The 23,134-nt window shown below is 42.6% G+C and overlaps 1 protein-coding gene across 1 annotated transcript in view; it reads left to right on the top strand.

Annotated features, from left to right (window-relative positions):
• The first annotated feature begins 15,962 nt into the window (after positions 1 to 15,962).
• The window catches only part of HERC6 (HECT and RLD domain containing E3 ubiquitin protein ligase family member 6), a 64,160-nt gene continuing 56,988 nt past the window's right edge, over positions 15,963 to 23,134 (top strand). Inside the window, 3 exon segments of the mRNA XM_036026668.1 lie at positions 15,963 to 16,294; positions 18,858 to 19,017; positions 21,613 to 21,689. Of these exon segments, the coding sequence (XP_035882561.1) occupies positions 16,102 to 16,294; positions 18,858 to 19,017; positions 21,613 to 21,689 (430 nt within the window). The 5' untranslated portion in view covers positions 15,963 to 16,101.

Genomic DNA, 23,134 nt, shown 5'->3' with positions numbered 1-23,134 from the left:
AATACAAGTCTCAGTCCTCAATTTGTTATTGGGTAACATGTTTAGAAGCCCTGGGCTTGAGTGGCAACCATTTCTAAGATTCAGAGGTACTTTTGTCTTTTTTCCCAGTTCAGGGCTGTGCTCTGGAGCTTTGAGGTTGCTGACAGATAAATGCAGTGTTATAATGCAATGTGTTACGATAATGATATAGTAATAATATAACGTGTGGGTATAGCATTTTGTATTCTTCTAAGTAATTTATACATCAATAGCTTCCAATGAGCATGAAAAAGAAAATCATAAAAATCCTTGTGGATAATTATAAGACTACATAAAGAAAAGAGGTGTCAACCTTAATCTATCAACCTTGAAAAAAAATTAAGTTGTCTCCTAAGATTAAAGCACTCAAGATGACTAATACCGCCATCTAGAGTTAAACATCAAAATTACTATTTCTTATCTATACGGAGACTGAAAGGTCGGGTGGAGCAGGTTGTTTTTTGCCTGCTAACTTGTACTGGCTATCCTAATTTATCGTTCATTGTGAAGAATCGCTGGTTGACACCAGGAGGTAACTGGGATGGCAGATGAAGTGTCCTCATAAATCAAGCTAAGACATGGAGTGCGTTCCACTTTTCGTTTGTCAGTCTATGGGCTGTCTTGGCTAAATAGCACAGAGGATGGGCTTTGAACTCAGAAGGGAGTTAAAGCAGAAGTGGGTCTATGAAGGGATGGCAGAGGAAAGCAATAGAGCTGCAAGGTCTCTACCTCTTCTCAGAGGTCCTTCCAGCTGACCCTCAAGGATTGACCTCAGACCTACTTCCCCACCTTCTCTCTGGTTTATTTGGTCTTTTCCTGAACCCCACCGTGTTTCACATTGACCTTTTGTAAGCTCTTCCTTCCTCTCATCCCCTTTCCAACATCCTCACCTCACTTAGAGTCAGTGCTGTTGGTGGAAAGAAAGTAGAGAAGGAAGGTGTGGTTTTCTTAATCCAGTTGGTTCAGTTTTTCGATTTAGTCACATCTGTATATAACAGATATGTAACATGCATCATAGAGGGTGTTGCAAAGCTTAAATGGGGAAATGTTCAGTAAAAGAAACTGGTGTGCAGTAGGTAGTTAGAAAATTGTATTTTCTTTTTCTTCTCTCATTCTCCTGTCTTCCATAAATCACAATTAGGAAAAAAATTAGTAAAAAAGAAAAATAGGCTATTTACATGAAATATTAAGTATAAATAATCTTCAAAATTTGATTTTAAAGACATAACGACAGTCCATTTGGAAAACCTGGGTGTTCTCCAAGAAGGAGAAGTTTATCAGCCAAGGTTATACATATAGTGGAAAGAAAAGCCACTGGACTATTGTACTCACTCATCTGTAATTTGAGACCAATCACTTTCACCCTCCAAGCCTAAGTTCTTTATCCCTGAATAGGAACAGTGTTCCCTTTCATGCCACTTCCTCTAAGCTTATGAGGTTAAAATAGCTGGAAGGATTTTGCAAAGTCTAAAGAAAATACTAATATCAACAATTATTATATTTTGTTTGCTTCACATCATACCCATAGTGGGCATTCAGTAAGGATTTAAAAAATGTATTAACCATAAATTTCACCTAATTAACTCACCTCATAGTCACTGAGTGCTGATTAAGTATCTCCTGAGCACCCATCCCCTTCTTCCAGCCAGGCACTATATATTTAGCATGTATTGTATAAGAGACACCTCACTAGGCTTTGGTGAGGCTACAGAGATGGTTTTGGGCACCGAGTAACAGCAGTGTAGAGTGTAATTCATATCATGTTGAGGAGCATATTCAGACTAAGTGAGGAAGGAGATAGTCAAGAAGGAAGCTCCAGAAGCCCCACAGGGCTGAGGTAGAAAACATCTATACATGACAAAGACCCCCTAAGACGGGTTGTTCCTGTTTTCTGGGATAACTCTGAATCACAGAATGCGCCTGCGCACTACCCCTGATTCATTATAATATCATTATAATGAAATACCATTGTGGGACTCCCTTCTCCAGTAGCCAATCAAGAAAATCATGGGAAACCACACATGCGCAGTAGCTTTGAAATCCAACTCCTTGTACCTGTGGAGGAAAAGCCTGCCAAAGACTAGCCAGGGAGCTTATGCCCTATAAGAATAGAATCCCCCCAGCCCACGTGTTCCTTCTCTGCTCAGAGTTGGCCCACTCCCATGTCCTGTGGAGTGTACTATCGCTTAATAAATCTTCCCTCTTTCTTTGTGCTGTAAACTTTGTGTGTTCGGTTCAATTCTTTGTCCTCGATCACTAAGAACTTGGTTACCTCTGCCCACCTGTGACAGTTTTTGGCGAGCCAGCCAGGAGAAGACACCGGAGTGGTAAGCCCCCTTTGCTGCTCTGACACCCGGGATGCCCTTTTCCATTATCACCTATTCTGTTTCGGTGACCCTGATGTTCCATGATGGAAGGTCGGCCTCTAATTTGTGGGCACAGGTCGGGCAGTTAAAAGCCACAAGGGCGCCTGCCTCTTGAAGACTCCTGTGATAGGATAACTTGGATGCGGAACGGGGTTAGCCTTAGTCCCCGCCAGGTACAAGAAAATGTCCGCACAACGGTCAGGCACACTGTGGAAAGAACAAAACACTGCCCCACCCCGTGGCCACTCCCCCAATAGGCATAGTCGGACCTTCCATGCGGGATATCAGTCACCACCTCACCTGCGCTATGACTTCCTTTTGCAGTCTCCTCATCAGGCCCACAGATAGTCTTTTATGCTTTTCCTCCCCCACTGACTTCTGGTCTTTATATCTTCACTCATACCCTACTTGCCTTTTATGTATGAAGGGTTCCTGCTGTCTTTGTACTAAGATATCTACTTTGGGGTCATTGACAGGCTAGCGCTAAGCACAGTTGCAGGAATGAGCCACTCCCATCTTTGCCACATGTATATTATCATTGTAAGCAGCAACATCGCTCAGAACTGCACAACAGGTGCCTGCTGGTCGCTGGTTACTAGAATGGCTGCGTAGAGCCACTCTTACCTAATTAATTGAATTTGGAATTCTAAGGTGGTTTACTTGTTCCTATAAGGGTATTTTAATTTCCCCCTCTCAGTTCATTGTCCCTCTATGAGATCTGCCTCCAGTATGAAGGGTGGTGTTTTAGACACCTCTTGAGGTCCCTTCTGGGAGATTTCAGATGCAGGTGCAATTTCTTAAAGCTGTGGAAAATTACATGGAATATTTAAGGGTCTTCTTTATGATCTGGAAAAGAGTCATTTTATAATAAGATCATCTTGGTGCTCCTCTTAATGATTTACAGGGCCAGAAATTATTTTTCTAGTAAGACACTTCCTTTGCCCCAGATCTTAAAGCTTACAGGAAAATGAGGGTCCCCATAGATGAAGAATACAGAAATGGAAATGTACTAGGGCCACGAGGGTAGAGTCTGGGATTGTCGGGATTATAGGCAATTGCTCAAGAATGCAGGACTAGTTCCTTCCCAATAGTTAGAGACAAAAGTAGACTGTGGTGATTCTCGCAAGTCTTTTAGATTTCTGTCGGCCGACACTCACTAGGATTTCTTTCGCCAGAGACGTCTGGTAGTTCGGTGGGATCCCAGGGGACGCCCATGGCCCACCAGGAATCTCCTAAGGGCAGCAAAGAGAGGGGCACCTCTAGTCTGCAAAGGAGTATCTTTGTGTTTCTTTTCCTTCTCTCTTAGGATCACCGCAGTCGAGATGGGAACTACATCTTCCATCCCTTCCAAATCACCATTGGGTTGCATTCTTAGCAACTCGGATAAATTTGACCCAAAAAATTTTAAAAAGAAGAAATTAGTTTTCGTTTGTAACACTGTTTGGCCCCAGTATAAATTAGGGGATGGAGAAATATGGCCTGAGAATGGGAGCAAAAATTATAATACTATCCTACAGCTAGATCTATTCTGCCGGAGGGAAGGCAAATGGTCTGAAGTTCCTTACGTGCAGGCATTTATGGCTCTGTACCGAGATCCCTCGTTTTGCTCCAGCCCCACCCTGACAAAACCTATAGGCTCAAGTGTTGATCAATTAGAAGATATCCTCCTTAACTCCCCACCTGTCTCTCAAGGGAGATTAAGGGAACTCCAGAGTTCTGGAGTCTCTGCCCCTACCTTAGAGGGAACAACCTCTCCACCACCTTATGCTATGAACAACCTAAAGCCACCAGCTGAGGAAAAACCCAGCCCTGCAGGACATACTAGAAGTGGTACTTCTTATCTCCCTACCACTCCTGCACTCCTACCCTTGAGGGAGGTAGCAGGCCCTGAAGGTGCTATAAAGGTACAAGTGCCATTCTCTATAACTGATTTACAACAATGTAAAGACAGGCTAGGGAGTTTTTCAGAGGACCCTTCACGTTTTACTAGTAATTTCCAGACTCTTACTCTAGCATTTAGTATGTCATGGAGGGATTTGTACATAATTCTGACCACCTGCTGTTCCCCAGATGAGAAACAGCGGATCTGGGAGGAGGCCCGTAAGTATGCAGATCAGCTGCATACCCAGCCCCGGCACTAACCAGCCAGCTGCCCAAGCTGTCCCGGACCAGGAACCTGACTGGGGATACAATACTCAGGCAGGGATCCGGAGTAGGGATGCAATGATAGATTGCTTACTGGCAGGAATGAGAAACTGCATCAAGAAACCTGTAAATTATGAAAAGGTTAGGGAAATCTTTCAGGGCAAGGACGAGCACCCAGCTCTCTTCAGAAACAGATTAGTAGAAGCCTTCCAAAAATACACAAACTTGGACCCTTCATCCCCGGAGGGTCGAATCTTGATAGGACAGCATTTTATAAGTCAATGTGCCCCTGATATTCACAGGAAGCTTCAGAAATTACAAATGGGCCCGCAGACCCCCTTAGATCAGCTCATGGATGCATCCTTTTCAGTCTTTAACAATAGGGATTTGGAGGAAAGAAAACAGGGAAAGAAGGAAAGGGAGAAGCAAGCAGAGCTCCTTGTACTAGCCTTTAGTAGTGCCATTGGTGGAAACCAGCCCCATCAGGGGAGCTCGGGGAGGCCTCAAAAGAATCAGGGGCAAAAGGATCAGACCTGTTATAAGTGCAAACACCCTGGACACTGGTCAAAGAACTGCACTCAGCCACCTCTGAGGCCCTGTCCTCTATGCAAGAACTTCAGTTCTGATCCCTGGCACTGGAAGGTAGATTGCCCCATTCCCATAGTGGAAAGGGGTCATCTCCCAAGGCCATGGCTACTCTTGAGGACTGAAGGTGCCCGGGGAACAGGTCGGCCCCAGGGAATACTCATATTCCCATCTCTACCAAGGAGCCCCAGGTAACTCTAGATGTGACAGGTAAGAAAATCATCTTTCTTGTTGATACAGGGGCCACTTACTCTGTCCTTAACTCTTACTCTGGACCTCATTCCTCCAAATCAGCTAAGGTAATGGGGGTTGAAGGAAATCCTAAGACATATTGCTATACATTCCCTATCACTTGCCAATTTGAGAGTCGAATATTCAAACACTCCTTTTTAATTGTTCCTCAGTGCCCTATTCCTCTGTTAGGCCGGGACCTTTTAGCTTGGATGGGAACCATCTTGTTGTTCCCTGAAGTGCCATTTGATTTAAGTAAGGTGATGATAATCAGTAGTGTTCGACATCAGGAAGAAATCCCAAGTTCAGTTCTAGATGCAGTAAACCCACTAGTTTGGGAGTCAGGGATTCCTGGAAGAGCAAAGACTGCATTACCGGTTAAAATCCAGTTAAAACCCAGGTCAGATTACCCTCACAGGAAGCAGTATCCTATTAAACAAGAAGCTTTGGAGGGGTTACAGCCCATCATATCTAAATTTATACAACATGGGCTCATAGTCCCTTGTCAGTCTCCTTGCAACACTCCCATCTAACCAGTGATGAAGCCTACAGGAGAATACAGGCTAGTCCAGGATCTAAGGTTAGTCAATGAAGCAGTAGTCCCTTTACATCCAATAGTAGCTAACCCTTACACCTTGCTCTCGCAGATACCAGATGATGCTCAGTGGTATTCAGTATTAGATCTGAAAGATGCCTTCTTCTGCATCCCTTTGCATCCTGACTCTCAGTATTTATTTGCTTTTGAGTGGACTGATCCAAAGACGATGACACATCAGCAATATGTGTATTGTATGTGATGTGGACTGTATTGCTGCAAGGGTTTAGGGACAGTCCCCATCTCTTTGCTAGGGTATTAGAAAAGGATCTTAGAGATTTACAGCTACAAGGAGGGGCCATTTTACAATATGTAGATGACATACTAATCTGCAGCCCCTCCAAGGAGGCTTCTGATCAAAATACCATCCAGACTCTGAATTTCCTAGCTGAAAGAGGATATCGGGTATCAAAGAAAAGGCTCAGATTACCAAACAAAAAGTAAATTACTTAGGGTATATTTTGACTCCTGGATGTAGGCAGTTATCACAGGAGAGAATTAAAGCGGTTACTGAATTAACTCCACCTGCTACCAAACAGCAGCTTCCCTCCTTTTTGGGAATGGCAGGATTCTGTAGGATTTGGATCCCCAACTTTGGGCTAATCGCCAAACCTCTGTATGAAGCTACTAAGGGTCCAGACACTGAACCCATTATATGGGAAAAAGAATGTGATCAGGCTTTTAATAAAATCAAGCAGGCTCTAGTCGAAGCCCCAGCCTTAGGCATCCCCAACTTAAACAAGCCTTTCTCTCTATACATAGCAGAGAAGCAAGGAATAGCTTTAGGGGTCTTAGTCCGACGACTAGGGAATGAACCTCAACCAGTTGCATATTTCTCAAAAAAACTGGACACTGTAGCAGCTGGGTGGCCTCCATGTCTAAGAGCAGTTGCAGCTACAGCCATGCTAACCAAGGAAGCTAGTCAACTAACTTTCGGGCAGAAGTTAGAAGTCTTAACTCCACATCAGGTACAAGGGGTGTTAGAAATGAAAGGGCACCTCTGGCTACCAGGAAATAGACTGACCAAATATCAGGCCCTTCTTCTAGACAATCCTAAAGTAACTATAAAGACCTGTAACACCCTAAACCCAGCCTCTTTAATCCTACAGAATCATCCCCAGATTTGATCCATTCCTGCTCAGACGTTATTAGTCTTACTCAATCGAGCAGGACTGACTTATTAGACCAGCCCTTAGAAAACCCTGATGATGAGTGGTTCACTGATGGGAGCACCTTTGTACAGAATGGGCAGCGAAATGCAGGATATGCAGTAGTTTATATAACACTATTGAGGCACAACCCCTTCCACCCTCAACCTTGGCCCAAAAGGCTGAAATTATAGCCCTTACCTGAGCTCTCATCCTAGGACAAGGAAGAAGGGTCAATATCTATACAGACTCCAAATATGCCTTCCTTGTTCTGCATGCTCATGCTGCCATATGGAAAGAAAGAGGGCTCCTCACCGCTAAGAATTCCCCTATTAAACATGGACCAGAAATCTTAAATTTATTGGAAGCAGTTAGGCTCCCTAAACAAGTGGCAGTTATGCATTACAAATGCCACCAAAAGGATATGTCCCATATCTCTCAGGGAAATAGGAGAGCAGACCAAGAAGCAAAGAAAGCAGCACTAGGGACTGATAGACAAATGGCTTTATTCCCCCCTGTAAATGTCTCAGATATCAAGCCCAACTATACATCTGAGGAAATATCTTGGGCTTTGGAGCAAGGAGGTGTCCATGAAGGACCCTGGATATATATTGGCCAGAGGCTCTTCCTTCCTCAAGCCTCCCAGTGGAAGTTCTTAAAGGCTTTGCATGACTCCTTCCACATTGGAAGGGATGCTACAATGACAATGGTTAACAAATTATTCATAGGTAGGGGAATAGCTACTACCATAAAGAATATTTGCCAGGCTTGTACTCTTTGTGCCTATAACAACCCTGGGCAAAAGCCATCCCTGCCCCCGCTGATAGAACCTATTCAGCGAAGAGGGACCTATCCTGGAGAGGACTGGCAGATTGATTTTACCAAAATGCCTCCTTGTAAAGGATACAAATACTTACTAGTCCTGGTAGATACCTTTACTGGATGGACTGAGGCCTTTCCGACAAGGACAGAGAAGGCCACAGAAGTAGTAAAGGCTCTTCTAAAGGAAATAATACCCAGGTTTGGTCTTCCACGATCCCTACAAAGTGATAATGGGCCATCCTTCACTTCTAAGATCACTCAAGCATTTTCTGAAGCTCTAGGCATAAAATATTATCTTCATTCTGCTTGGAGACCACAGTCCTCTGGAAAGGTAGAACGAGCAAATCAAACTTTAAAAAGGACATTAGCAAAACTTTGTCAAGAGACTTCTGAAAACTGGGCTAAGTTACTATCTATAGCCCTCATGAGAATTAGGGGCTCCCCTAAGGCCAATACTAAACTCAGTCCATTTGAAATGTTGTATGCCCGGCCCTTTTTGACTCTAAATCTAATATTTGATACAGAAACCCATCAAGCAATTAAGTATATAATAAACTTAGGACAAGTGCAGAAAGCTTTACAGGAATATGGAAATAAAGTTTTACCAGCCCCAAAAGGGAATTTTCAAGCTGCCATATCTCCAGGGGACTGGGTACTCCTTAAAACCTGGAAGGAGGGATCACCAGCAGACCAACTCAACCCTAAATGGAAAGGGCCTTACCAGGTAGCCCTGAGTACCCCTATGGCTGTGAAACTCTTAGGGGTCGATAGTTGGGTTCATATTTCCAGGGTAAAACTAGCCCCCACGGATCCCAATCTGACTCAGGACCAGCTGGAGACCCAAAGCCCAGACTATACCTGCGAGCCACTGGAGGACCTCAGGTTCCTGTTCAAAAGGAGGAAGCCCTAAAAAGATAATAACCAATAACAGTGCACTAAGATCACCATTGTTCTGGATAGTTGCACTTCTTGAAAACTTCATATTCGTACTGGTCCTCTGCTTCATATAAAGGCTTGCTTACTTCCTTCTGGGTGGAATCATATCTATGATTGTCTAAAATGAAAATGTCTTTGTTGTTTCTATTAGCCATTCTCTATTCACCTGCACCCTGTATAACGGAATGGGATGAAAATTTTTTAGTGAATGCTTCTCGGACCTTAGCAGCAGGAGAAAACCTGGCCCAATGTTGGATATGTCATCCTAACCCGGAAACTCCTTCCAGATATAATACTCATAAAAAAGCCTACCCAATAGCTAATGAATCCTTAATCAGTGCTTTGAATTCCTCTGCCAATTACACACGTTCCTCTTTTTCTTTAAGAGTCAGATGGGAGCGAAATCCTCCTTTGTGTTTCCGCATGACCCCACTAGAATTAAAGCCATTTAATTACTCCAGCACCTCTCTTAAGTGCGACATTATGATGGGATGCACCTCATGTTATAATAATACTCATACAAGGACCATTGACCCATTTAAAGCCCTGGCTTCTCTTTCAAGTTCCAGCTTTCTAGAGAATCTTTCTGAGGAAGAAATTTTCAAACCTTTAAATTGGTCACATATAGTATGCTACCCGAATTATGATTCTAACTGTATTCCTAATAGTACCCATTGTTGCTTTGACAAAACTCACAATGCAGATACAAACAATACTTCTAAATGTGTTACTTGGAAATTAAACCAATCTCTTCAAGGAGTATTAGCAAAATTTCTACCACCTCCTGGAGGGGGGAAGATCAGGGAAATAACTTAGGCCCTTTTAAGGACTGCCTTTCCCCCTTGCCATATGCCCTCCTTAACAAATATATCTCCACTAATGCCACAGTTATTGCAGCACCCCTGGGGCTCGTCTGGCTATGTGGGACTCCCAATAACTGGCTAACGGATCATTCAGAATTTCAAGAAGCTATTGCTTATACTCATCTCAGCAACTCTAAACATGGGAGTGACTGTACCTTAGGGACCTTGGCACCCCAAGACCTTACCATTATAAATATAACCATGGGTCCTGGGAGTCCATCTCTCAGCAGAAAAAAATGAGCTTTTGGTCTAGTAGTGGCTGGAGCTGCTGCCACTATAGCCACTGCAGCCCCCTGGGGAGGCTTTGCCTATCATGAGGCCACTCTAAGGGAACTCACTAAGATTATAGAAGAAATCTCCAAAGATACTGCTGGTACTCTAGCTGGACTTTCAAGATTAGTAGACTCATTGGCAAATGTAGTCATGGATAACCGCCTTGCCCTTGAATATCTTCTAGCAGAACAAGGAGGGGTATGTGCTGTTATCAATAAAACCTGCTGCACCTATGTAAATAACTCTGGAATGATTGAAACTAACATAAGGAAAATTTATGAACAGGCAGAATGGCTACATAAGTATAATCAACAGGGCCAAGGGATTAGGAAGCCCTAACCTCCTGGTTCCCTGGCTTAACATGGTTATTACCCTTCTTAGGGCCCTTAATAACACTGCTGCTTTTACTACTTTTAGGACCTTGCTTATTTAATTTACTTGTTAAATTTGTTTCTTCTAGGCTTAAGCAGTTCCACGTCAAACTGATGATGCTCCAAGGTTTCCAACCAATCCCTGAGAACGATGTCGAAGCTGACCAACATACAGCATCTGCGGTGGCCTCAGGAATTCCTCTTCAACCGTTAGATAGAATGGGTGAGAGTTCCGTGGTTCTCAATAGGCAGGGTCTACTGTCCAATCCAAGCCTGAAGCAGCTATGGAAGATGGATCTTCATCCTTCAACAACCCCAAAAAGATTTTTGAGAACCATGTCTCTCAGGGGGAAGTTGAGGCAGGAGATAGTCAGGAAGGAAGCTCCAGAGGCCCCACAGGGCTGAGGTAGAAAACATGTATACATGACAAAGACCCCCTAAGACGGGTTGTTCCTGTTTTCTGGGATAACTCTGAATCACAGAATGCGCCTGCGCACTACCCCTGATTCATTATAATATCATTATAATGAAATACCATTGTGGGACTCCCTTCTCCAGTAGCCAATCAAGAAAATCATGGGAAACCACACATGCGCAGTAGCTTTGAAATCCAACTCCTTGTACCTGTGTAGGAAAAGCCTGCCAAAGATTAGCAAGGGGGCTTCTGCCCTATAAGAATAGAATCCCCCAGCCCACGTGTCTCTTCTCTGCTCAGAGTTGGCCCACTCCCATGTCCTGTGGGGTGTACTATCGCTTAATAACTCTTCCCTCTTTCTTTGTGCTATAAACTTTGTGTGTTCGGTTCAATTCTTTGTCCTCGATCACTAAGAACCTGGTTACCTGTGCACACCTGTGACATAAGGACATCTTTTACTGGAGGAGTTCAGAAAGGAATAATTGATGTGTGGAGTCCAAGGCTTCACAGAGGTGAGGTATTTGAGATGTTAGTATTTTTGCAAACAGAAATGGGGAAAAGGAAATTCTAGGCAGAAGATACAGAATAAACAAAGGCATGGCTATGGAAAAAAGCAAGTAGGAAAAGGCAAGTTGTTCATTATAACAGTAGTGTGTGTGTGTGAACCTGATGCCTGTAATTGTTGGTGAAATGCAGCTGGAAAGATCAGTCAGAAGCAGATCATGGAGGGCCTTAAATTATACACAAAGGATTTTGTATTTATTGTTTCTGTAGTAATAGGCCTGAGGCAGGAGACAGCATAGGAAGAACTTCGAGACTGCACTGCTGTTACTGGCCAGAGTCTAGCATCCTGGTTGCCAGGAAATGCTTTTTACCACTTAAGTAGAATGAATAGTAAACCAAGGGAGGCAGGGAGGAGGAAGGAGACATGTCTCACACATTAACTCAGTAGTCCTGAGCCTGGTCTGATAATACTGCCAGGTGTTCCAACATCACAAGAAACACTATGTTAGCAAGAAAGAAGGGAAGTCCTTGAAATTCTATGTAGCATTTCCACTATCTGGGAAAGAAGGCCTTGAATGTGTGCTTTCATCCCAGGCCCTGGAATGTGGGAAAGGGTCCACGTGCCCAAAGAAGGAGCCCATAAAACAACTTTGGTTAATTGTCTACCTCTGGTCACTGTTTTACGAGGGAGTCCCTGATGCTTACAGAAAGAGCCCATAAATAACTTTGGAAAGTGCTCCAATTTTAATTAACTACCTCTTGTCACATATTTGTTTTACAACAAGATGAACAAATGGAGTGTGGAGCAAGATAAGGATTCGGGCTAACAGACCCCCACACATACCTAAGTGTAGTTAGTCACGTTTCCCCAGGAAAGCTGGCACCACATTTACCCGTTAATCAATATGTAACTTTTTTCACTAACTATATAGGTCCTCAGAACAAAGGTCTTGCTCTCTCTGGGGGGCTTTTGGCACTCTTGGCTCCTTGGCCACTGGGCCTCTAGCCACTTGGCCTCAGGCCACCTGGGGGCTTGCCACCCTGGTCTTCAGCTGCTCTTACTTTTGCCACCCTACTTTGCCCTGAAACTTTGCCTTTCACCCCTCACTCTAGCCAGTCCCGTTCTCTCCCATGGGAATAGATCACTAATAAACTGAGTACATGCTAATAAATTTGCTGATCTGTCATTTTTTACATGCATCAGCAAGAAGAACCAGGTCTCTCCAATCAACAGGCCTACAATCATTAAAGAGGGTATGTGATGTGATCAAACCTATGTTTTCTGAAGATAACTCTTAGGACAGCATAAAAGATCAATTAGAGATGCCATAAATTATTGCAAAACACCTGAACTGGGTAGGAGTGGCGGAGATATAAAGTACATAGAAAATGATGTATTGCTGAAATGAGCCTACATCCTTCATCAGCTAATTGATTAGGGGAGGGTTTTGCGATGGGGAAGGAATATAAGGTGGATTGACATTTTCTAGATAGGATGGTTATGAAAATATGCCATTAACCTGAAGAAGACACTAGAAATCAGGGACCAATAGAAATTAGCCCTGAATAGTTTAGTTCAGTGGGTTGAGCGCCACCCCCACGAACTGAAAGGTCACTGGGTTTCAATTCCCAGTCAGGGCACATGTCTGGGTTGCAGGCCAGGGGTCAGGTTTCCAGTTGGGGGCATGTGCGAGGCAACTAACTGATGTATTTCTTACACATCAATGTTTTTCTCCCTCCCTTACTGCCTAGCTTCCCCCTCTCTAAAAATAAATAAATAAAACCTGTTTTAAAAAGAGTAAATTAAATAGGCTTCCTAGTCAAATTGATTAGTGTTAAAATTATGCCACTCACCTGCCATGGAACTTCAAGCAAGTTACCAAAAGTCTTGGACCCTTGATTCCATCCCACAAAATGGAAATTACATTAATACTTATTCTACATGATTGATGTAGAGGATGCATGTTGCTTATGTCCTTAGCATCCATCTCCTACTTGTTCTAGCAACAGGCCCAGTTTTCATCTGGGAGTCTGCCTACCCCTACTCTCAGAACCTGAGCATGGGTTAGTCCATCCCCACCTTGCAGAGAGACCTGCCAAGTGACTGACTCCCATCTTCTTGCATTCATAGTGACTGGCTCAGGAGTAGGCATGTGACCCAAACTGGGGCATGGAAGTCGTCACAGCTAAACTTGCCACCTCAGAGGAGATTCTGGAACCATGGAGTACACTGTGGAGCCTGAAGATGAAGCCTTCATAATGAGAGGCAGAGTAAAGGAACACCGAGAAATGGAGTCATTAGGACAGTAAGTCCTTATTCCAGGAAGCAATTCCTGGAATCAGCCATGCTGACACGTGACTGTCAGAAGAGGCTAACTTATGCTACCTGTGTAATAACAAACACCCCCCACCCCAATCTCCCCAGCAACAACAAAGATTCATTTCTCACTCTTGCTACATAGATTAGCTGCAATTTTGCTAAATTATTGTTTTTAATCTGGGACCCAGGATGATGGAGTAATCTCTATCTGTATAATCACCAGTTGTTGTAATAGAGGGGGAAGAAGGGAAAGTAAGTAATGGTCCTTAAACCATCTGCTTGGAAGATGCTTCCTACTTGCATGTCATTGGCCAGAACAAATTCAGATGCTCAAGCTTGAAGCCATAGGGAGGAGCGCAGCAGCAAATATTTTTGAAAAACAATGCAATCTATCAATAAATTTCCCTTTTGCTTAAATGAGCTTAGGTCATATTTTTTGTCACTTGCAACTGAACCTATTTAACTAAGAAAAGCAGATGGACTAATTAAATTAGATATTTTATATAAAATAGTCAACATGTGGTAAATATTCAATAAATGGGAGCTGTTATTTCCAAGTGCATAAACACAAATGAATGGATAATTTTATCTTTCTCAAGCAATAACAGTACAATTTCTTTAATTTATGTTTTATTCACTCAACCCACTAACATTTAATTAATTCTTTTAATGTGGTAGACACTGTACTAGGTGGTAGGGATACAAAATGAACACAATACATTTTAGTTCAGTAAAATTTTTCTTAAAAAATAAAATAAAGGCTCAGTGTCTTAGGCTGTAATATCAAATCCTCACAGTTTACAACTGAGGAAAGTAACAAACATTTAGGAAATTACTATTCAGAAAAAGGTGGGTAGTAAATGGTATATTGTAAAATGGAGCCAGAAGTATGAAGGCTATTCATTTACTCACCACTCATCAAGCCATTTGTCTAATACATACCTATTAGCATCTACCACGGGCCTGGCACTCTTAAGAGTAAAAAACAAACAACATTTATTCTCATCTTCAGAGAACTTAAAATGCAGTAGTAAAGAGAGATGAGCTGAGAGTATATAAGTGGCTACTATAAAAGTAAAAATAATAATGCTGAAAAGGGGTAACACTGTCAGTCACCAGTGACCTCCATTTTGCCCAACTAAAGATCAACCTGCTCGACAAACAATTGACAGTCGTTCCCTTATTCTTCACTTGTTCTGTGCACACCAGCCCTCTGGATTTTCCTCCTAGGATCAATTCTCTGTTGTATATGAGCCATACTCACACCCCTGGAGGATCTCAGTCAACCACCTGCCTTTAAGTATCACCTCTACATTGAGGACTGCCTATGACTCCACCCTGGTTTCTCTCCATAACTCTAAATAGTTAATCTTATTTCCTCCTTTCATACCAAGCATCTCTCAGTTATCACCAGACTGGAGTTCCCATCCTCCAGCCCCAAACTGTACCTCCCTCAGGGTACCCCACTGGTCACCCACTTGTTCAAGTTGACCCTGCAGAAACCCTAATTTTCCTCCCTTATTTCCTCACATTTCTAGTCCATCAGCAAGTCTGCGGACTCTGACTTTAAAAACATTTTGAACGTGATCCTAAAAATTGTTTCTTCTCTCCTCCTGCTAGGACATCACCTTAGGGCCAGCATCATCCTTGCGACCTGGACTCCTAACGGTTTTTCTGCTTCCACATTTGTTCTATTATCTCCTACACAGCAGCCAAAATGCTTCTTTTAAAACTAAAGTCAGATCATATAACTTCTCTGTTCAAAGCCCTTCCATTGCTCCCCTGCAACCTCTGCCCTTAGACGACAACATAACTCATTTTCGCATTTCCCAAGTTCCCCCTTCTCTACTCAAATGTCACTTCCTATCTTACTTGATATTTTATAAAAAATAATAGTTCCTTCGGTCCCCACCCTCTATTCCTTTACTGTTTTATTTTTCTTCATGTTGCCACCTGACCTTACGCTAAGTATTTAGTTATCTGTTTATAAATAGGAGAATGTAAGCACGATGAAGATTTTGCATTTCCATTGCCAAAAACGGCCTTCAAGAGGCGTTGACACTTAGATGCTTTTATTAAGCATTCTAGTAATTATTCCAAAACATTACTAATTATCTATTAAATTGTCCTAGCATATTAGACTTGCTGTTTTACTGTCCACGTTTCACAGACGTGGTAGGTGAGGCACAGAGTCATGAAGTCACTTGCTCGATGTCACACAGCTCATAAGTGGCTTACTAGGGTGTAACTCGAGGTACTCTTCCTCCGGAGTCGCTCTCTGCTGCTCCTCAGCACTTGGCGCTCCTGGCTTTAAGTATTTGTGCCCCGAAAGTCATCAGCGGGGAGGTGTCCGGATGACGTAGGGCGCCAGGGCAGTCCTCTTGGGGAGGGTCCACCACAGGGTGAGGCCAGGGTAGGACTGACTCATCCTACCACCTGTCACTAGTCTTCGGGAGCCGGTGGAGACCGAGCAGCCAGACTCGAGCAGGCAGCCCGGCACGGGAGCGGGATGTACTTCTACTGGGGCGCCCGCTCCAGGAAGCTGCAGCGCCGGGCGCCAATGCGGGGCACCGACCTGCGGCAGGCGGCCTGCGGGGAGCGCCACTCGCTGCTACTGTTGAGTGATGGCACGGTCCACTCGTGCGGAGACAACAGCCGGGGCCAGCTGGGCCGGAGGGGCGTGGAGCGTGGTGACCATCCAGGTGAGCACCGGGACAGTGGTGTGGGACGCGGCGCCAGGCAGGTGGGGGCGCTGGGACCCTTGGGTCCTCTGGGGCTACAGCTGGCCAGAACCGCTCTCAGCACCAACTCCGGCAGGAGCGCAACTCCTGCAGTTTCACTTTCCGGCAATCCTCGGGTTAGTTTCGGTTTCCAATTCTTCAAAGAAAAACTGAAAGAGGAACTGTGTGCCCAGCCGAACAGGACCGCTCTCCCCTGATCAACGATGTGGTACTTCCCACTTGCCTTTTAATCCTTGCCTGCGGCGAATCTCTGAAGCAGTGACCTTTCAAATGTGGTTTGTGGGTTTTGCACCTGTAACTCCCTCACAAATACCCTAGGGCGCCTTTTTTTCTTAATATTTTTTTTTAATTTTTATTTATTTATTTTTTTAGAGAGGGAAGGGGGGGGAGAGAGAGAGAGAGAGACATCAATGTGCGGTTGCTGGGGGTTATGGCCTGCAACCCACGAATGTACCCTGGCTGGGAATCGAACCTGGGACACTTTGGTTCCCAGTTTTTTTTTCTTAATATTAAAAAAATGTACAAAATAGCATTTTTATCATTACTAATAATTGTAGAAACACAGGGGAAGAAATTGCCTATAATTCCAACACCCAAAAACAACTCCTAATATTTTGATGGATTACCTTTTTGCTTCTTTGCATTATATATTTAATCTTTATAATATCATGTCATTATACAGTTTGTATACTCAGTATTTATATTGTATACTGCATTTCTGCAATTCTGTAAACTGCATTTTCACCAAATATAGTATCATGAACTGCCTTTCATTATGTATTTTTGAAAATGTATTTTAAATTGTTGCATAACATTCCAGGCTCTCAGAGTACAATTTAATTATTGTCCTTTTTTTTTAAAGATTTTATTTATTTATTTTTAGAGAGGGAAGGGGGGAAAGAAAGAGAGAGAGACACACACACACACACACACACACATCAATGTGCGGTTGCTGGGGGTTATGGCCTGCAACCCAGGCATGTACCCTGGCTGGGAATCGAACCTGTGACACTTTGGTTTGCAGCCTGCGCTCTATCCACTGAGCTACGCCAGCCAGGGCCTAATTATTGTCCTTTTGTGGAAATTAGTTTTGTTTTGTTTTGTTTTTTCATGAGGGGCTTTTATAAGTAATACTCTGTTCGACATTAGTGTAGGTAAATATTTGACAAAATTTCTGATTACATACTCAGAATAAAGTTTAAGAGTACTGTCTGGGAGCAAAAATTTCTCCTCCATTCTTTTAATTCAGGTCATAAGGACCTGCAAACTAAAATGACAAAGACAAATTCACAAGAGAAAAGCCATGCAATTTCATTAATATTTTTGGTGCACAGAAGTTCACAGAAAAGAAATTAAACTCAAGAAATCGTTAGACCCAGGGGCTTATTTGCAATTTTAACAAAAATATGGGGTTTGGGCTTTGAGGGATGATCAATTGTGGGGAAGTATATGCAGGAAACTGGTGGAAGACAAAGGTTATTTTACTAAGGGCTGTTACACAGACTTATCTCAGTGCCAGCTCTGATGATGAGAGTCACTCTTGCTGGTGCAGGAGAGGGGGACACCTTCACTAGGAAGATTTATGCCTTTCTTTTAGGAGGATAAGGGGAGGGAAGAGAACACTCCTTTCATCTATTGATTTTCAATTGCCTTTTGCTCAAAATAATCCTTATGCTGAAGTGGCATATTCTTGTGTGGCAAACCCTGATCCCCTTCAGGTGGAAATGAGGGGCAACATGGTATTTAATGCCAAGGTGTTCTTCAGGAAGGTGGTACCAGTTTCTACCTCGGTGAGTGCATAAATCTTTGGGAATTTTTTTACTGTTGCACAGTTTGAAAGTAAGCCATTGAAAAGGATAAGATCACAAAATTTTTAAGAAAACTTAAGTGTTAACTAAAACTTTACTGATAATGATATACTTAACTACAAACCTTTGATAATTCAGAGACAACACTTTGGGAGACAGTCTAGACTGGCTTGTCGAGAAATGTGATCAGGTTTTCATTGGCGGGCACATCTGGCTCATTTAGAGGCATGTTACTGCACTCTTTGTTGTGAGAAGATCTGGTGTCTACCTCTCCATACTCCTGAGACAAGCATCCTGCTTGCTTCCTGCTGAGCAAGGGATTCCCTCTTCTCACTATTCAAGGCAGGGAATCCTGAAGAGTAGGGTGGAATCAATCCCATCTTCTCTCCGGCTCCCTTTATTTTGCTGGGTTTTGCTACCACCATGGTAGAAAAAAACACTAGCTCAAGTATCCTAGTTCCTACAGGTTCCCCTCCTTCACTACTCCCACTCTTCTGAATATCAGGTATATTATATTCCTATAAAGACAGTATAACACACAATAAGTTAATTCCTTCCCACCTTTAGCATGGACTTTAGCCTTGATTTAAAAGCCCATTGGAAGAGACAAGCAATCCGAATGACCCTTCTTTTTAAAGATAAGTACTGTCTTAAACTTACTATTAAATTAATCTGTGGAGTTTTAGTTTTGTTTTGTTTTGTTTTTGTTCCCAAAGGGCTCATTAAGGCATTAGAAACTCTACAGGTTGTTCTTGTGAGCTGCGGGAAGGAGCACTCCCTGGCTGTTTGTCACAAAGGAAGGGTCTTTGCATGGGGAGCTGGTTCTGAAGGACAGCTGGGGACTGAAGAATTTAAGGAAATAATTTTTACTCCTAAGTAAGTATTTCAACTCATTCATTCATTCATTCATCCATCCATCCATCCATCCATCCATCCATCCAGTCAGTCAGTCAATATTTTTGAATTCCACATGCCAGGCAGCATGCAAGATGCCAGGGTACAAAGATGACCATGACAAACACAGTCTTTAACCTCAACCATTACAGTGTAGTGAGGAAGGAGGCAGGAAAAAACTTAAAACACCAATTATTATTTAGAGTCCTATGATGGAGAAGGGCATGGAGAAATGAGAAACTGTGACCCTTTGAACATAATCTAATCTATTAGAAATAACTTTATACCACTTGGACTCCCAGAGTTTGTGTGAAGATTATTTTAAAGTGAAAACATTTGAGCTACTGAAGATGCAGAAAGCAATCTTATCTGAATTTCCCTTTCTGACTAAAAACAGTACCTACTAAAATTCAGTGGCCCCTAACCATTCTGGCAGGAAGTTTCCTGTGAATTCAGCAGCTATGAAGACAGACTGTCCAGTCAGCATCCAAAAGCCCAGTGGAACCTTCCATACTCTCCTGATGTGGTCACCGGCCCACAATGTCCACGGCGTTATGGATGAGATATGAGACAAATTCACACGGACTACTGAGTCCTGTGGAGGAAAAGGGATGGCACAGCTACTCTCTCAAGCAGAGAGTGCCTCAGAGCAGCCTGGCCACTCTCTCAAGAGGAGAGCGCCCCCATCCTTGCCTTGACAGGTTTTTATTGGCTTTCAATTTGCACAGGAATACAGGTAAAGCTCATCAGTCATTGTCAGGCAGTAAGGATCAAACAATAGATAACATACAGAGAACTCTGAGGGCCTATTCTGAGTCAGGGTCTGTTAGCTAAAGGGCTACAAAACTTTGGGAAACAAACTCATTTCCTGCTCCAACCCTTACCATTTAATTGAGAGCATTCTTAGCAAAGCAGTTTTCACAGGATTTTATGCATTCTTTCTTAGGCCTGATCACCCGGGGAGTCCCCGCTTTCCAGCACAGGGCTGCACCATCCTCTGTCATTGTTTCAGGCTTAAGTCAGGCAGGGGAAGTAAGGCAACCGTGAGATTAGGAGATGTCTCACAGACAGACTGAGGACTCAGGCTTTGTCAAAGCCAAGGGGCAAGAGTCCATCATCCGCATTCTCCATAGCTCCCCAAGTCTTTCCCTGGGGCCTCCCCGGGATTGTGCCTGTCTTAGGTCATTCCCCCCTTGGGGAATCTTACCCATCATTGGCTAACCAATCAAGCACTGGGGACCAGTTATGGATGAAGTAAAAGAAGCAGAAGTGGCACTCCTGCCAGGGAGATAAGCTTTGTCTCCTTACCAGCTTCTGGTCCGAAGGTCACTCACTCAGCCTTAGTCATGGGGGAGTTACAGCTTCTGAAACCAGGCAGGGCAGTTCCCAACACTCTCCCATGGAAGTTCTAACCCCCAACCCCTGTTTTTGCTCTGTTGAAATATATAAACCTTTACTCAGGTTATTCCACAAAGTTTTTACTACTGGGAGCTCCCACATGTGTATATAAATAAACCATGTCTTTTTCTCCTGATAATCTGTCTATGGTCAATTAACTGCAGGTCCCCAATAACAGCACCCAGACTGGAAATGAAAAAGTTTTTCTCCCAACGTAACCTTTTTGTTATAAGCTACTGGGTCCCAATATCTTACTTAGTAAAATGGAGAAAAAATTATATCCTCACAAAGAGATTTCCAGGGCAAATACTATGACAAGCAGTCTGAATTTTGTGTTCATGAATTACATGCTTTGAAAGTGTTCAAAAGCATGTTTTTTAATACTATGAAGTTACCTTTTTATTCCCTGTGGTTATTAATATCTTGTGAGAAATCGCTGTGGCTTGGGAGAATGATCATTGAACTTGAAATGGAAAGAACAAGGTTTGAGTCTAGTTCTATAGTTTAAAACTTATTTGACCTCTTTGAGTTCTACTAGGTTCAATCATATGAAAGTGCTGATAGTTGATAGTTATGTTTTGATCCATAAAAATGACAATTCAACCCAATGGTTTATTTATCTTGCAGCACTTAGATTAGGCGACATAGGTGACAGTGGTCTCTAAAATCTAAAGTTCTGTGCTATATGTGTGTGAAGAAATTTATTCTTTTAGGCCAATAAGTATATAAGTTAGTACAGTAAATAATACATTAAAAGTCCAGTAAAAATCACTTATACATTACATACTGTTTTGGATTCTGCCCTGTACCTTTGTACATGTTGATGTTGTATTAAAAACAGTGTTTGGAACTACCCAGTTCAGAGCTTGCTCTGGCTGGGTAGCTCAGTTGGTTAGAGCATTGTTCTGATATGCCAAGGTTACTGGTTCTATCCCCAGTCAGGGCACATGCAAGAATCAACCAATGAATGCATAATAAAGTAGAACAACAAAGTGATGTCTCTGTTTCTCTCAAATCAATAAATTAAAAAAAAATAGTTCAGAGTTTTTGGAAAAAAGCTACTACAGAAATACAGGAACATAAAATTGTTTTCCTACACCAAATGTATTGAGATCTGTAGTTCACTTGACAATCCAATCTAAAGAAGGATTAATAGATTTTATATCATTTTTCTTATAGGAAGATAAAAACTCTGACTGATAAAAAAATAATACAAGTTTCTTGTGGAGACTACCATTCCCTGGCATTATCAGAAGGTAAAAAAAAGGCTTTTTGGATCTCCTAAGTGTCACTAAAAAATAATTTTTTGAATACAAATGATATCTGTTGATTTTTGATGTATTGAGGTTCATTTTAACACATTAAGAAGATTTTAACTTTTCAGATTTCATAAGATGTGTTGTTCTTCATATTTTTTCAATTTTCTTTGTGTTATACTCTAGGTAGTGCCTAATTCATATTTCACTGCTGTCTCTGTTTATATGACCTGATTGGCTGATTCTCTCAGAACTCAGAAGTGGTTTTATTTCCAGCACTTTGCCCTTTATGCTGAATGCTTGTCTACACTGGCAAACTCAGAGGGCAAAGGCCTATTTATATTTTGTACAATACTTGGATCAAAGAAAGAGAGGTCAAGATGTCAAACTCACGACTCTACATCTTTTCTATCAACACCCCCAATCCTTTGACCATTCTCTGGCCAAATTTCTCAATGGAGAGTGCCAGGGAGGAAACACTTTCCTTCACCTTCTTAGGCTGAGAACCCAGGGGGCTACAAATTTAAGAAATGACAGATTACTAACAGAAAAGGCATAAAATTTTTATTGGTACTTTACTTCTTAAAGAAGTAATACTCAAGATGTGGTTAAGTTCTGGGGCTCATATACCATTTTAACAAAGGAGAGGAGGTTTGGGTTAGGAGAGCTAAACTGGGCATCTGACTTGGAAATATGTGGGAGAAACTAATGGAAAGTGAGAGTTATTTTGGTCAGGACTGTTTGTGCACCCTCATGTCAGTGCTGACTCTTCAACTCTGTGATGAGTCCTTCTCCCACTCCTGGGACAGGAGAGGACACTTTCACAAAAGGAAATGGGTGCCTTGTTTTGGGTGGATAAAGGGAGGGCAGAGAACTGTTTTTGCATCCATTAATTCTCAATTGCCTTCAGCTCAAAATAATCCTTATCCCAAAGTGGCATATTCTTTTCCCCGTCAAGAGACATGTATCATTTGCATGCCCCTTGGGTGGTTTCTTATGCATAATTGCAATTGTACTGCAGGGGCCATTGCCTTCTATGTGACAGTCACTGTTAAATGCTTTCCATGTGTTTCTCATGTAATCACCTGAAACATAGAAGCTAGGTATTACTCATATCCTCACTTCAGAAATGAGGACATTTGGGTTCAGAGACATGCACTAATTTGCCTAATGTCACACACTAATAGAAGAGGTGGGATTTGAACCTATATTTGTTTATATCCCAACCCTAAGTGCTTAATCACTGTGCCATGTAGACTGTGCAACCAGGACAATCCACGGCTTAGTGTGATTCCTTCTACCAACCATTTCTAGCTCTTTGACCTAAGGCAAGTTATTTGACTTTCCTGAGTCTCAATTTTCTCATCTGTAGGAAAATTGATGCCTAATTAAAGGTTGTTAAGAAGATTCAGTGAGGCCCTGGCTGGCGTAGCTCAGTGGATTGA

The sequence above is a fragment of the Phyllostomus discolor genome, chromosome 1, assembly GCF_004126475.2.
Source record: "Phyllostomus discolor isolate MPI-MPIP mPhyDis1 chromosome 1, mPhyDis1.pri.v3, whole genome shotgun sequence".
In the NCBI taxonomy this organism is placed as follows: domain Eukaryota; kingdom Metazoa; phylum Chordata; class Mammalia; order Chiroptera; family Phyllostomidae; genus Phyllostomus; species Phyllostomus discolor.
The sequence above is the reverse complement of the archived record's forward strand: the minus strand, read 5'-3'. Positions and strand labels throughout refer to the sequence as shown.